At 57.8% G+C, this 15,952-nt stretch overlaps 1 protein-coding gene across 7 annotated transcripts in view; it reads right to left on the bottom strand.

Moving 5' to 3' along the window:
* Positions 1 to 15,952, bottom strand: part of Anks1a (ankyrin repeat and sterile alpha motif domain containing 1A) — a 131,255-nt gene that overhangs the window by 17,253 nt on the left and 98,050 nt on the right. For all 7 annotated transcript variants that reach the window (XM_033766399.1, XM_010605325.1, XM_033766395.1 and 4 more), the window contains one exon: positions 3,621 to 3,687. In XM_033766399.1, the coding sequence (XP_033622290.1) occupies positions 3,621 to 3,687 (67 nt within the window). The remainder of the gene's footprint in view (positions 1 to 3,620; positions 3,688 to 15,952) is intronic.

Raw genomic sequence — 15,952 nt, 5'->3', positions numbered from 1 at the left:
GCCGGGTCCACTCCTCAGCGCTGCGGAAAGCCGGTCCCCGCGGGCACCAGAGGGGCTCCCAGGTGCCGGCCAGCCCGGCCGCTCCTCTCATCCATGCAACTTCAGGCCCCTGCGGGGCAGCGGCGAGGGCCAAGTCCTGCGACCTTGCAGCATAAGCCAGTCAGGCGAGGGCACCCATCTTCATGCAGCTGAGGGACAGGCACGCAGCGAGGGCTCCGGGAAGGAAGCGGCGGCAGCTGTCACAGGGACCCGGCACATGCAACACAAGCACCACAGGACACGGCAGGGGCAGGAGAGACTTTTACTTGTTTTCCCCCAGCAGTCTCGGAACAGGCAAACCATGGCTCCTGCTCTCAGTGCTCAGAGGCTCAAGGCAGCAAGAATCGGGTGGGGGCCGGGCTGGGCCACGGGCTCAGGTACGGCTCTGCTGGGGCAGCAGCATCGCCCCTGCCGAGCTGCGGCCAGGGGGCCGGGCCCATCCACGCTAGACTCGGGGAGCCGGCGAGCAGGGCGCTGCTGGGGCCAGGACTCCGGCTGGAGAGCTGCCTGTCATTGTCCGCCTCACAGTGGCTGCTCCTGGGCTCCTCCGCTCAGGCAGGCAGTCAGCTCTTGGCCAGAGAAGAGAAAGGAAGGGTCCTGGGCCGGGCGCGGCGGCCTCTTTAGTCCATTCACATGCTGTGCCTTCCCTCCGGCCGGCAGTAAAGACACAACTGTCCTCCCAGGCTCTTCGGACCTCCACAGCCTCCTCTGCAGGCGGGCAGGGCGGTCAGGACAGACAGGGGCTGTGGCCGTGCAGGGAGGACAAGTTCAGCCCTCACTGGCAGCCCCTGGATGTTCCGAGCTGGATGCCTAAACCCCCCCATGTACTACTCAGGTCCTCACAGGTAAAATGTAAAAGGAGGAAAAGAGAGGAGGGGAGGAAAAGAAGGGCAGGAAAAGAAAAAGAAGAACCAACTACAGAGACGTCACCTCCAGCGAACTCCCGGCACGGGGAGTCATCCTGTCGCCCAGGCAATGTCTGCCCTTCAGCGCAGGACAATGGCAACTTGCTTGTTATGAGGACCCGGCGACCAACTGTGGCAGCCTCCGCCCTGCCCTCGGCCTCCGCAGACAGAACCGGTGGCGGTCGGACCGGCGGCTCCAGCAGCAGCACTCGGAGGCGAGACAGAGACACTCCCGAGCCCCCACCCTGGCGCTAAGCAGCGGGCTCTCCACTGCCTCTGAGGTCCGGCGGCCGGGGCTGCTGATTCATTCCTGCTTGTGATCCCTGGCTGGGTGCTGTGGTCCTGCGCTGCCGCCGCCAAATGCTTTGTCTGAGGCTCCAGGCTCCACGCTGCCTGCTGCCGGCTCCACAGTTCTTGCTCACTCCCCCGATGTCTGGCCCTCCCCTTCCCCCACACCCCCCCACGCTCAAGAAAATACATCAGGGATAGGACACCACAGCCACCCAGAGCCACCCAGAGCGCTGCTGCCCCTGCTGAGGGAGAAGGAGACAGCAGCGGCAGCCTGGGGCAAGACAACAGATTTCCCAGTGTCTGATGCTGGCAACTGGACAGAACACCTCACCCCAGGCTCAAGGGGCTGGAACAGCACAGGGGCCCCCTTCCTATAGCTTTGGCCTACAGTTTCCTGTACAGGCAGGGGAGGGGACAGAGGAAGGACATTGCCCTGAGGACACAGTCCACAGGTAAGTCCCCCGGTGTGCCACTTCTGGGAGGACCATGCTTATCACAAGACCAGGCAAAGCCATAAAACCGCTGCACCTGCTGCTCCCCAGGTGGGCCTGCTCCCAGTCCAGAGGAGGCACCAGGAAGACCAGGGCCAGCACCCAGTGTCACAGCAAGGTCACACGAGTCAGGAGCACACAGTCCCTCAACACCAGGAGGCGCTACACGCACTGCTAAGGCAAGGGCTCTGCGCCTGAGAGGCCAGGCCCCCGCAGACCTGCACTTGGATGCCACTGACAGAGCAGCCTTTGTTGGACAGAAGCCAGGGCACACCCCCCACCCCGGGCTCAGTAGTAGCACAGATGCGCTGGCTGTCAATTGCCTGGATTTCAGATACCCTGCTCCAGTGCTGGGGTCCCAGGGGCCTCAACACAGGACCAGGACCGGAACGTGGCGGTCCTGCCCTTTACAGGCAGATTCTCTGCACAGTTGGCCCCACTGAGCAGCACTGCCACCTCCTCTCCACGGCCAGGATCCCGGCCTCGCCTCCTCTATCCCGAGACCAAGGACAGCTGAACCTGGACAGTGACCACTCAACAGATCCCGGGCCCGTCTCTCCACGTCTCTTGGCCTGGCAGCTGTGCCAACCCCAGAGGTCAAGCTCTGCCCTGTGCCGGAAGCCCTCCGTTAGGTGGCCGTCTGCACGGACCCAGTGGGGACTGCTCAGCAAAACGAGCTCACGCATGAGACCGGTGTGGGGTCCAGACACCCACGCAGAAGCCCTCTGGCCCCTCCTATGGGTTCATGAGGACAAGGACAGGCGCGAGGCCCAGACAACACAACAGCTCAGCGACAACTCCCTCCGAGCCGCTCTTTCCCGGAGCTCACCTCTGGACGGCCCATGTCCAGGCAGTGGTCCCCGGGTTCCAAGCTCCCTGGACATCGAGGGGACAGCAAGGCAGAAGGGGGCCCGCTGGACTGACGACCCCAGCGCACAGCTCTGGATGTGGCACACTCAGTCCTGAACACCTTCTGACACCGAAGCATGCGTGATCACTCCCCAGGGGAACGGCCCCAAGCTCTGAGCCAGAGCAGCCAGCTCTGTGGACGGCAGCTGCGTCCCACACTGACAGAGACAGATAAACCCAGCCTGGGCCCTTCTGCTGGACCCCAGAGAAACATGGCGCTGCAGGGGCCAAGAGAGACGCGGGGGATGGGGACGGGCAGGGGAGCAGGGTCGTTTCTCTAGGTTTCTTGACGTGAGCAGGTGACGGCCTATGGACAGACAGGGACATGGCTGCTACCTACAGAGCGCCTCCTCTTACAGCACCCACAGGCTCGGAACATCAAGTGCTACAGACGAGGGGCTGGGGCTCACCGAGATGAGGCCACCCCCCCAGACTTGGGACTTCCTTTCTCCCAGATGTGAGCACCACACCCCACCTATCAGAAGCCCATGAAGACCGGAGGCACCGCGCGAGGCTGCCAGGTGAGTCCTGATGACCGATGACGCACGCTCAGGGGTGGGGATGGACGGCCTTCCTGGGTAGGTTCTGTGGGCAGCTGCGCCAGCGGGCGAAGGCCGTGCTGAGAGGCGCTCTGCGAACATCCCCTCCCCGGAGAAAGACAGGACAGTCACAGCCCTGTCCCAAGGCAGCGCAGGGGAATGGGCGGAGGCCATTGGCCCACCGACTCTGCCACTCCAGGAGCTGGGGAGACCCTGGTTTGCGCCAACAGGACAAAGCCCACGTTTGTACAAGTGATGAGCAGGTGAGGGCTGCTCACTGAGATCTTTCCTCGTAGGCAGCCCCTGGTTTAATCTGCGTCCCTCCCCTAGTGTGCGGAGGGTGCCGGGGCGGACTACGGCAGTGGCAGAGGCTCACACCTGGCGGTGCCGCCGCACACCCGATCTCGTCCGGAACCCCTGTGCGCAGGAGGCCGCGGGTACCGTACCTGAGATCCTCTGCTGTTCCTGAGAAAAGTCGATCCCTTCTCCAATTGAACTCATGATCTTCTCAATCTGAAACAGAGGAGGAGAGGCGTCAGGTGTGGGGCGGCGTCGCCAGCTCACCACTCACCATCAGGACCATCGGGGCTGCCCTGCAGGTCTCAGACACTCCAGGCCCAGCTGCACCCCGTGAGGGGCCCCGACTCTCCGCAGCTCAGTGCCAGCTCTGAAGGGAGTGTGGCGGTGACAGTCGGCCCAGGGCCTGCAAGTGCCGGGAGAGCCTTCTGTTCCGGCAGAGGAGCGCAGGGTGTGGGCGGGCCAGGCCCAGCGTGTTCCACTGCCCGTGTGGGAGTGGACGCGCCCAGGTGTAGAGGCTGCTCTGTTCCATGCCACACCCCAAGAGCCTAGCACTGTGCAGGGCAAACAGTGACAGAAAAATGACACCGCGGCCACCACCTCTGACATGCAGACCAGCAGAGCAGTGCACACGGGTACCCTCGGCGGCCACACAGCCCCGAATGGACGCCCTCTGCTGCCTGCAGGCCGCTCGGAGTCCTGCTTGGAGCTCTGTGCCACGGGGAGAAGAGACGCAGAAGCAGCCAAACGTCCCCAGCACTGTCGCCCGTGTGGACCACCTGGCCCCGCCATCTGGCTTTGGTTGGCCAGGGCTGAGGACCCACCTTCTCCCCTCCAGCTTGGCCACAGCGATAATGAGCTCACTCACTGCTTCTTGAGAAGAGGACCTTTTGTTCCAGGGCTCAGATGCTTCCTCCTCAGGGCAAGTGAGGAGCCTGAGTTTGACCACCAGAGAAACAACACTCCAGCCGGCCTCAGCCAGCGCAGGAGCTTGGAGGTATTTTCCTCCAGCCACAGAAGTGACCGCTGGCTCAGCGTCCTCTGAACAGCTGTCAACAGACTGCGAACTCCATCCCCGAGCTCAGCAGAAGCCTGGCAGACACAGGGCCCTGGCCCTGGAGCAAACTAGGGTGTCTGCACTTCCTGGTGCCAGGGCCCAGACGGGTGGCAACAGCACGGGCACCCAGAGCAGGTGGTGCTGCCCACGTTGCCCCCTTTAGCATCGCCGTTTCAGGTGCTGCAGAACAACCTGACAGACAGGCCGTACCTCAGCCTCCCCAAGCCTGGCGTAAAGATGGGAACAGACATGGCTGCCACCGCCAGAGCAGCCGGCCAGAGACCCCGCACACCGAGATGCTCAGCGGAAGTCAGGCCGCCACGGTCCCGCTGTCCTCAGTGCTCCACCTGGTAACAGCTAAAATGTTTTGCAGTGCTGGGGATCAAAGCCAGGGCCTCCTGAACCCCAGGCAAGGGCTGTAACACAGAGCTGTGTCCCCAGCTGAAGATTACTTTGAAAAATATTTTTAGTTATTATTCAAAATGCAAAAGGTATAAAAGGTTGTTCAGACAAGTGTCCCTCCTCCCTCTGCCTCCTAGTTCTCTCTCAAGGCAGCCAGTGCGGTCCATTTCTCACACATCCTCGGTTCTACCCAAATTTGGGCACAGTAGCAGCGGAGTCTACACAGCCTCATCTGTGCAGACAACCTGTACGTACTGCTCAGCACCTTGATCTTCCCACTTTATAATACAACTTAGGAGTTCTTTCCAAAGTTCAGAAAAAAGTTTAAAACAGATGGGCTACTACACCTGTGTGCAGGTGGAATTCACGTAGTCGGTGCCCCGACAGGTAGGAGGGCATTTTCCAGTCTTTCTTGTCCTCACCATTGCTGTGCTGCCCCTGGTTCTGGAGCCGTCCGTAGGGCGAGCCCCATGCCTTGCTCGAGAGCCCCCAGGCCCAGCACCCGAACAGTCCGCAGCTCTTCTCAACCCACGCCACACTGGATTGGGCCAAAGGCCCTCTGGACCGGATGCTGGCTCCGTGTCCGGTCAGCTCGGCCGCCTGCAGAACATGCCTGCTCACACGCACCTTGTACAAACGCAGGCCTCTGCAGGGACAGCAACAGCGGCGCCCCTTTCCTTGGAGCTCCTCCTCCCCCACTGGGAGCACTCAGGGATGCCTGAGACAGCTCTTTCCGGTGCCAAGCTGCTGCCCCAGCCGCACGGCACACCCTGTACTGCCGCCGTGACACATCTCACAGCTCCCAAAGCCCGGTGTGCAGCCAGATCACAGGGGCCAGGCCCAGGATAAGCATCTGCGGACTTGCCTTCTTTTTCCTTTTCTAAAACAATCGTAGGGGAAAAGTAGGGTGCTCAGGTGAGAGGACTTTTTGCCACATGGGGAGGAGGGCTGGGCCCCTCCTCCAGCTGAAGGGTGTGTGGGGGAAGAGTCGCTACTGCAGGGTCCTGGAGGTCTGCGGCCAAGTGTCCTGGGTCTGCCACGCGGTAATAAGCAACCCACATAATGTACGAACGGACTGAGTGAGTGCCTAGTTTCCAACTGCACAGACCCAGCCCTGGAAAAGCTGTTTTCGCAAGGCTGAGCAGGGCGCCACGATGGACAGAGCCGAACTGGAGGTGGAGGCTGAGACCGTCACGTCACCTACATGATGCAGTTCGTCATCATGTGATGACTTAACCCAGAGCCCAGTCATTTTCCCTGGGATTTTGCCAGAGGTTCTGCTGAAATCAGGGCGTGCATAGGCGAATGCCCTGCTCCCTCCTGTTTGTCCTGTCACCCACATCCCCTCCAAGGGGCCAGCAGAAGCCCAGGTTTCCACGGCCCACCCCTTGGTGGGGATTCAGGGGACTCTAGATTGCAGCCCAGCTGGGAGATGCTAAAAGACACGGCCGCACCTCTGATCCACCTAGGAAGCGTCTGCTCTGTGAAGTGCGGCAGGCTGCCCAAGCCGCGAACCTGCACAGGCAGGTCACAAACAGCGAGCATCGGCACAGCGTACTGGCCGCCCACAGTCCAGGCCCCTTCCCTAGCAGCAGTTGTAAGCTCAGGGTCAAAGGGGTCCTGCGTGGCGGTGGGCGGCCCCTGGGGTGGGGCTCTGTGGGGACACGGGGAGCTCCAGTCTCCCTGCCCCCTCCAACTTTTCATTTCCCAGCGGCTGCAGTCACCGTGCTGATCACTGCCTAGGCAGGAGCTGGCAGCAAACTTGGTCACACTGCTTTCCCTGGGGCGTTCCACCTCCCAGGGGAGAAGGGGGAGTGGTGGAAGGGCACAGCTCACAGCTCTCCTTTTCTGTCATTTGGATGAGTGACATTGTTAGAGAAATGGCCATGCTTTAATAATGCACTTCTCAGGAACCAAGAGAGAAAATGTATTTGTGTTGCTTAAGACAAGGACCTGCAAGTTACTCCCATAATGGACTCTTTTGTTTTGGAGACAGGGTCTTGCCAGGTAGCCCAGGCTGGTTTTGAACTCACAGTAATTCTCCTGCCTCAGCCTCCAAGTGCTGGGACAATAGGTGTGCGCCACTTCACCTTGCCTCAAAAGAAAAAAATATAAAAAGGCTAGGAAATGTAGGTCAGTGTGAAGGCCATCTGTGAAGGGGGGAGGCAAACAGAGGTGAGGTGAAAGGGAGAAAAGAAAAGACAGACAAGAACATAAAGAAAAGCCCGGCAGCCCTCAGCGTGTGCCCTGAGGGACAGAAGCGAGGGCACTCTGGCTTCTCAGGCCCAGTCCTGCCTCTGCACCCCACTTTTATCTTTCCTACCCTCTAGGATGGCTGAGCACCCCGCCCTGCACAGCTGCTGGCTGACCTCTTCCCAATCCGGAAGTTGAGGCTTGAGGTCAAACCCTAATGCACAGGAAGGAAGTACGTGGTTCTAACAAGAACCAAGAACATGACCGCGAGGAAACACATGGAAACACACACTACCACTGACCTCTCAGAAAGCGGAAGGCAACCTTAACTCAGCCCCAAGAAACTGCTAAAAGGAGAGGAGAGTTGGGTGCCCCAGATTCCGATTAACTTTATCACTGCTTGACACGTAACCCTGGGTCATGTGCCAGGTGCTGGCTCTAGGAAGTGGGACGAGACTCAAGAGTAACGAGGCCTGTGCATTTGGGTTCCAGTCCAGCTTACACAATCCACGTTCCACCCTGGAGCGGGCCTGTTTTCCGGCGCTGGACCTCGGAGCCACAGCTGGGGCTGGCGACCTTCCGGTCCTCCTCTGCCACGGCCACCCGACCTCCCTTGGCCTGGCTCTCAGTGTGAATTTCATTCCAGAGCCTCACTCTCCCAGGCTATAGGGATAAGCAGTCCAAAGAGAGCCCGGTAAGATTTCCACGCAGCGCTGTGGCCAGGGAGAGGAGCAAAACCTCAGGGCAATGCGAGCACTGCACAAAAACAAAACTGATGCACTTGATGTAAGTGCACCGACCGTCGGTACCCATCGCTGCCTGGAGAGGTCCTGCAGCTGCTGCTCTAACCAGCTCTACTGTGAAACAGGAAGTCGCTGGGCTTCAGCCTAAACGCAAACATCTTTCAGACGCCTCCGAGAGGAGCACACTGCACTGGCCTGCGTGGGTGGCGTGGGAGAACAGGGACTGGGAGGCACAAGGGACGGGGACTCATCTTCTGCGTCCTGATGGAGACTGGGATCACACACACGTGTTTGCTAAAACTCACGGAAGCTGGGGATGTAGCTCAGTGGCGCTGCACCTTCCTCACAAGCACAAGGTCCAGAGTTTGATCCCTGGTACTGGGGGAAAAAAAAAAAAAAAAAAAAAAAACAACCAAAAAACTCACGGAATGGCAGAGGATTTATGCTTTTGTGCTGTATGAATTTCATCCCTTTTCAGCTCCTTAGAAGCACTGATCTCTAGTTAGTGATACATTCTTCAAAGTCTTTAGGGATGAAATGCATCCACACCTACGACATGCTTTGAAATGTGCCCCAAAATGACACGGATCCCTAAGTGGGCAGCTGGCTGGACGAGGTGAAGACAACAGAGACGGCAGCCAGAATTCAGACCTCTTCGTGGGTGTTCGGGCACTCACTGCTCAAGTTTCCTTACTTCAAAACTCTTCAGGATACTGGAGAAAAACCTGTTTCGGGATCAAGTCTTTTACTAAAGAGTAAATTATAAGATTGACACCGGTTTTAGTCTCAACTATAACAAATTCTGCCAGAGTGCTAATGAGCAGACACGCCCATGAGTACAGGAAACAGAAAGGAACGTGGCGCCCTGACCTGTCCCCTGCCGTGGGCTGCTCCGGTTTGGGGCTGGCAGCTTCCGTGCTACGCTGCGGCTCTCTATTCTGGAACCATGCTAGCTCCAGTCTTGACAGTCTGAGAACTCAATTACGAGCATTCCCAAGGACGAGCAAGGCCTGGGAAGCTGGCTTACGTTAATCAGACTCAGAAGAAAGCGATCCCTACATCAGGCAGTTATTACAGCGTGGTAAGCAGCACATCAGACGCTTAGCGGGGAGGACCTAGATCCACGATGCTAGGGAGTGGGCTCCATCCTCAGAATGCAGACGGAGTACTGGGGGAGAAGCAGCTGGCCAGGTCGCCCTTCCCTACCAGAGGCTGGCCATCCTGACCCCTGGCTCTGGTGCTCACAGCAAGGACCCCTCCCTGGCTGTTAGTGCTGGGTTCCGGCTGGGTGCTGTCGGTGGGTCCCCACCGCCGTGTAGCACAGGACCGCCCACTGGTGACCCCGTTCCTCCCCAGACATCGGGAACATGACGCAATGTCCACGGTCTCAGCCTGTGCATTCTCCCGATCTGGTGTCCACCTAACTCGTGGCTCTAGACTGCGGACCTGGCTTCCGGTCGGGTGACACTGAGAAGACCAGGGGGTGGGACAGAGAAAAAAGGCCTTGAGCTCAAATTCTCGTTTTGGCTAGGAAAGATGGGGCACACCTGTGACGCTAGGTACTCAAGGCTGAACAGGAGGAGCAAAACTTTGAAGGCAGCCTGTGCAACTTAGAGGTCATCTCAAAAAATAAAAAGAGCTTGGGGATATAGTTCAGCATGAGATTCTGGATTTAGTTCCCAGAACTAGAAAAAAAATTCTGCTCTGCCACTTCCTTAACTGGACCCTTGGACAAGTCGCTTAACTTTGCTTTCAATGTTCTCTCTATAAAGCGTGAATTCCCTGTGCACGGATCATCGCTGTGAGCAAATTATCTGATTTCTCCTCTATAAGCCTCAGTTTGCTCAAACTGAGGACTAACAAGGATCCCTGGCAAGAGAGAGGAGAGGCCCGGTAGCCATCTTTGGTTTCCAGACAAACCCTAACGAGGAGTTAATCCATTAACCAGCTGTGCACAGGGGACTGGGGTCCTGGAGTAATTCATTCCTTCATTCTCCAGATGACATCACCCTGGAAGAGGAGGCTCTGCCGTGTGGGCAGATGGCGGTGCCTGTGTGCCCTGCAGCGGGGAGACGCAGTCCCCACTGCCTCCCCGGCCAGGGCAGAAGGCAGCAAGGAAGCCTCATAGGCCAAGTCCTCAGGAAAACCCGGCTGAGCCAGTCTTCACTTTCCACTCTCTAGCCTTCCTTACACCAGGAGACACCTCCAGCCCTGGTAAAGTCCCGGGTGCTGGGTGCTGGGTGCACAGCCCGCCCACCCTACTCCCTGGCTCATTCGGTTTACAGAGATTGGGAGGCATCGGCACTCATGATTCATGTTCGAAACAAACACAATTCCACCTAAAAAACAAGTTAATCAAAACTGGGATTCCTTTGTTTTTTGTTAGAAAGACAAAGCAGAGAGAAAGGGCTTCCTGCTGGCAGAAAGCTTTCAGAATGTGCCGGTGAACAATGTCGGCTTCCTGGACATGCAGCGGGTTCCTGGGAGGGAGGTGCCCTGGGGATGGGAACCTGGAGCACCCAAGAGGATTCCCAAGCCGGGATGGGATGCAGGGTCTGGGCTTAAGCAGGAGGGGCGGGAAGGCTGTGGGCTGGGGCTGCCGCACCCCACCCTGGGAGAGGGCTGTCATCCACGGGCAGCAGCAGCGGAGGAGCAGTACACACTGGCAGTGCCCCGCAGTACAATCCGAGAAGCACGGCCTGGTCCCCTGCAGGGGGCACCACCTCGCAGGTCTCCTGACCACCTCTCCAGGGACCTCCACTGGTGCACCGCACTCGGTCCAGCCCTGCGGGGGCCATACTCACAGCTGCTGGCTCTAGCACCCCGCTGTGGCCTTCCATGTGCACCCTCCGAGGGTGATGCGGACCCAGGGTCCACTGGGGGCTACTTCCAAACCTGTTTGTGATGGTTACATTTGGTGATGGAAATGGGAAATTTAATTAAACATTACAAAAACAATGATACAAGTGGACAGAACAGTTTCTGTGGTGATCACGCAGACACTTGAAAGATACCAGACTTTTAAACCATGTGCTCTTGAATAAACTGTAGCTGAAGAAGTAAGTTTAAGAAATTCTAGAAGACAACCAGACACGGTGGTACACTCTTGTAATCCAGTGCTTTTGGAGGCTGAGGCAGGAGGATCGCCAGTGCAAGCCCAGCCTGGGAATCTCAAGAGATTTAGCAAGACCCTATCTCAAAATGAAAAATGGCTGGGGATGTAGTTCAGGGTGTGGAAATTGGGATCAATCCTTAGTGCCGTGTTAAAAAAAAAAAAATTCTCTACTGAAGTTGCTTCACAACTGGCTTAATTCTGGCTTTACTTTTAAGAAAGTCAAACAGTAAATTTTAATCTGTGATGCACTATGGCTGTGGCTCATGTAACAAAAACGACAGAGAACTCCACACTGTGCCCACAGTACAATGCGCAGGTCACAATGAAAGGGGCCCTAGTACCACCCCAAAAGCCTGGCACGAACATCCATCACTTGCGTTTAAATGGTGTTTGTACCCCTTTTAAAAGTGACTTCCTGGGCGGGGGATGTAGCTCAGGGTCACCACGCCTGCCTGGCAAGGGCAAGGCCGTGAGTTCAATCCCTGGTACCAAATAATAAAAAATGGCTTCCTCCCTTCACAGACTCTGTAATTAACAAAACAGCCTGGTCCCAAGTGGCCAGGAAAGAGACTCAGCTGGCCCAGTGGTACCTCGGGGAAGGCCTGGGGAGCTGGTGGCCATGCCTGACGCAAAGCCCAGCTCCTATCAACCCCATGGCCGCCCTGTGTGATTCTCAAACCCAGCCTCCCCACAGGGACTCAGAACCCCTCTCTGGCTGGTTCCTGAAGGCTCTCCACTGAGGGCTGGTGAACAGCCCGGTGAGCCCAGCTCTCTTTTGCATGGAGGATCCCGTGTGAACAAGCCTCACTCTCAGGGGCCAGGCACCAGAACATAGCGGTCCCGCTCTGTCATCTCAGAAGCTCCTCTGCCCGCTGTGCAGCTCCCGCTCCCGGGCACAGACAGCGGGGACCCCACCACTTGCCCTGGCAGACCACGGGGTGGGAGGCAAAAGTAGCTGGAGTCGTCCAGGACTCACAAGCACCTCCCTGGATGACCAAGGGACCTGCTGTGGCAGAGGCCACTGTGGCCCTGGGAGCAAGGCGAACTCTCGTGCTTAGTCAGTACCCAGGGAGCCTCACACCTGGAGCCTCTAACCCCACACGCCCGTGTCACCCCTTTCTTGGATGTGCGATTTTCCCTGATGAGGGAGAAGTGGCGGCTCCTCCCGCAAATGTGTGGCATCTTCCCTGCCCCTCCAAGTCCCAGCGCCAACGTCCTCTTACTTTAGCCTGCACAGATCTCACTCACAAGCAACACATTTTTCCCTCTTAAAAAGTCCTTTAAATGCCAAAGAACACCTATTACCCGATTACGATGTGGCCCAGGTGAAGGAGAGTGTGCCTTCCTGAACACGTCCGCATTTCCTGCTCTGCCGTGGCCACCAGCTCGAGGTGAGCACCTCGGCCCTCTGGCTGCTCCTCCTTTACCACCCACGTCACCAACTCAACGTCGTACGACCCATCTGTCCTGGCCACATGCACAGGAGCAAACTGGTGTCTCCGAAGAAACCCTGGGTTCTGGGACCACAGCTCGGGGCAGAAGGTTCTCAGCCGCTGAAGCACAGCACTGGCAGGGGAGGGCAGTGGGCTGGCTTCTCACGGCTCAAGTGAGTGAGTCGGGAAGCCGGGGGCCTGCCCTGGAAAGGCCTGCAGACTGATACTCGTTTACGAATCGGGAGTTCTGCCATGCAGAGGAAGAAGTTTCTCAGGATGAATAAGACAAGTGGCACACAGGCAAGGAAGGCAAAAAAGATGACCTCATCACCCTCAGCCCTGGAGACCCTCTCCGGCCTCGGCCCGCATACTGGGTCCAGAGCAGCCACAGCCACCAGGCCCAAGTGTTTTGCACGCACCGCTTGCTGCCAAGAACGGCTCTCCGGGCGCCTTGAGGGGGAACCTGGGCGGCACAGCCTGCAGACAGGAGTGGAGCTGGAACCTTGGCACACGGTCAGAGGAGCCGAGAAGTCTGACTCAGCTGGGCTGAGTGGTGCACACCTGTAACCCCAGCTACTCTGGAGGCTGAAGCAGAAGGGCCACAGATCTGAGGCCACCGGGCAACTTAGTGGGACGATGTCTTAAGATAAAATTTTAAAAAGGACTGGGGATATAGACCACTCGCCTAGCATGTGCAAGGCACTGGGCTCCATGCAGTCTCCAATGCTGGGGGAAAAAAAAGAAAGAAAAGATCTACTTCATTAATGCTGCGATAAGATCCAGAACAATTGCAGTATTACTTTTAGTATTTCTCATAATTTTATAACACCCCATTGTTGGTTACTTCTTGGCTTTCTGCTAACCTCTCAGGTCCCCATTTTCATTTCAACAATCAATGAAACGGTCAGAGAGGACTGACTGTGTGTCTATGCGGCAAAACTGGGGACACACTGGGGGGCTCTGTTCCCACCCCACAGAGTTCTGGGCAGGAGGGAGCAGAGAGGGGGCAGAGGGGGCAGCTGGCCTGAGGACCCCAGGAAGGGAAAGAGAGGTAAGGGGGACCTTGCCAAGATCCCAAAGGTACTGAAAACAGTTCAGTCCCGCCATCACCTGGGCCACAGGGACACTCTCTTCCAAATTCACCTCTCATGGAATTGAATGCTTGTGTAAGAGGCTCGCTTTTCTGACTATGCCAGGGGTGTGCATGTTCAGGCCTTGGAATTTCAAACATGCCCTTGCACAGCTGCAAGTAAACTGGACGGCTCTAGGCAAAACTGAAGCCCGGAACTTCTAACCTCCTTTCCCTCTCAGCGGGAACAGCTGGCTGGGGACCAGGACACCAGGACCTTGGGCACTGACCACCATGTCAGCAGGAGCAGAATGGAAGACAAGGCCACAGGAGATGCAGATTCAGCAAGCAGGGACGGTAGACTTGCGGGGCGGGGGGGTCTTCAGCGCATTGGGTGAACAAACCAAGGACTTTAGAAATAGTTGACCGGGCAGCAAGGAGCCAAAACTCTGCCTCTTGCCTCTCCAACATACCCCCGCTGGCTTAGTGCCCGGGAAGTGACAGATAAGGCACGGCCTGTGAGAAGTGAGTTTCTGGGGATAGATTGATCGGTAACCCTCCTGAATTCACATGTTGACGTTCCAGCCCCTAACGAGAAGGAATCAAGAGATGGGACCTGAGAGTTATGTGGGTGGAACAGGGCCTTGTGATGGGACTAGCGGCTCTGCAGGAGAGGGGAGAGAGTCCTGCCATCCCTGAAGCCAGGAGGTCACAGCAAGAGGCCTCCAGGCCAGGAGAAGGCCTCGGGGCCCAGCACCCGGATCCTGGACTTCCCAGCATTCAAGGCCAGAGGAACCGGCATCTGTGGTCTCCACCGCCCAGTCTACAGGACTGTGTCGCAGCGGGCCTAGCTGACTAAAACTTTTAAGCCTGCAGCAGGCTGGACCCTGAGGAAAAAGACCTGAGGAAAGATGAGCGTTCTCCTTCCTCGTTCTCCAGGTCTCCCCGCAGGACGTGGCTTCCACCCAGAGCCCCGTGCTGTGCACTTCCACGGGGTCAGTGAGCCTAGTCCTGGACAAATGTCCCCCTCACGGGGAGGAGCGGGACAGTCACCAGGCTGCAGCTTACTGTCCCTTCAAGCACCCGGGTTCCGAGGGAGACCGAGGGCAGCAGGCCTGCGGTGGCGGGGAGAACATGCACACGCACACACGCACGCACACACACACACACACACACGTAAAGCCCTGCACGCGGCAAGTGAATCAGGACTGTGAACCGCACCAGTGTCGATTTCCAGGTTTGGATCAGCTGCACCGCTGGCAGAAACTGGTCTCTCTCCACAGCTCCCCATGGACCTACACTTACTTCAAAATAAAAAATCTGAAGAAAATCAGGAGCACAACTATCACCTTATTTTACAAAAGGGACGACTAAAGTACAAAAATCGACAAGGATGGACGTGAGCAGAGAACAGAGCTGCCACGGCACCTCGCTGGCCTTGATTTTCTTGTCTTATCCAGACATGGGCCGGTGTGGAGGACAAGCTCGGCCACAGTGAGCACGGACGGACGGACGGACAGACGGACGGACAGGGAGCCGCACCAGAGCTCCCTGCAGCAGGACAGAACAGGACAGGGTAGGAGCGTGGCCTGGGTGGGACCAGGGGAAAGGGCCGACCTGTGAGTTTCTCTCCAGCTTTCTACTCCACTTACCAGAGGCGGAGCGCCGAGGGAGGAGAACCTCCCAGCTCAGGTTCTCCGTTATGCCGCCCTGCATCCCGCCCTGGTGCTGCCTCAGCCAGCGCTCCCACCACCACGGCCTCCAGAGCCAGGTTCTCAGGAGCAAAGCCCCAGGGCAGTGCTGGGACCCTTGAGGGCCTGCTGGGGTGCAAAAGAGAGGCCCAGGCAGCCCCACTGGGGACCCTGATGGGTGGTGATGCAGACCAGCAGGAAGGTGACCCCCTTCCCCGCACTTCTGGGCCCTCCGACCTGCCGGTCTCCAGCAGCTCCGTACCCGGGCGGCTGGCAGTGCCAGGGGATGCATGTCCTGCCCCACCCACACTGCGGGAGCAGCTCTCACTCCTCAGCCCCCGTCCGCTGCCCAGAGCCCCAGCAGACCTGCTTGTAACAAGCTTCCTGGGCTCCCTTCTCACTTCCCTACTACCCTGCCGGAGACTGACTGAGTTAGATCCTGCTTCTGAGGGAACTCAGCCTAAGATAGGCGGTCACAGGGAACTCCACACCTGGGCACAGAGAGCTACAACTCCAAGTATGGGGAGTGCACCGGGAGTGTGAGGGAAATCGGCAACTGTAGGGCTGTGGGCAGACACCGATAAAAACTCAATTTGCTTGGGTATTACTCATCACACTTATACAAACTGCTCTTCATTTGCCTAATTACCACTGGCCCCAAAATGACCACGAGTGTGTGAAACATGCCAGGTGAAACCCGCATTAAAATGGACTGGGTAGCTGGGTGTGGTGGCGCACACCTGCAATCCCAGCACTCAGGAGGCTGAGACAGGAGGAT

The sequence above is a fragment of the Fukomys damarensis genome, unplaced genomic scaffold (assembly GCF_012274545.1).
Source record: "Fukomys damarensis isolate Sample0158 unplaced genomic scaffold, DMR_v1.0_HiC HiC_scaffold_20, whole genome shotgun sequence".
NCBI classification, from domain to species: domain Eukaryota; kingdom Metazoa; phylum Chordata; class Mammalia; order Rodentia; family Bathyergidae; genus Fukomys; species Fukomys damarensis.
The sequence above is the reverse complement of the archived record's forward strand: the minus strand, read 5'-3'. Positions and strand labels throughout refer to the sequence as shown.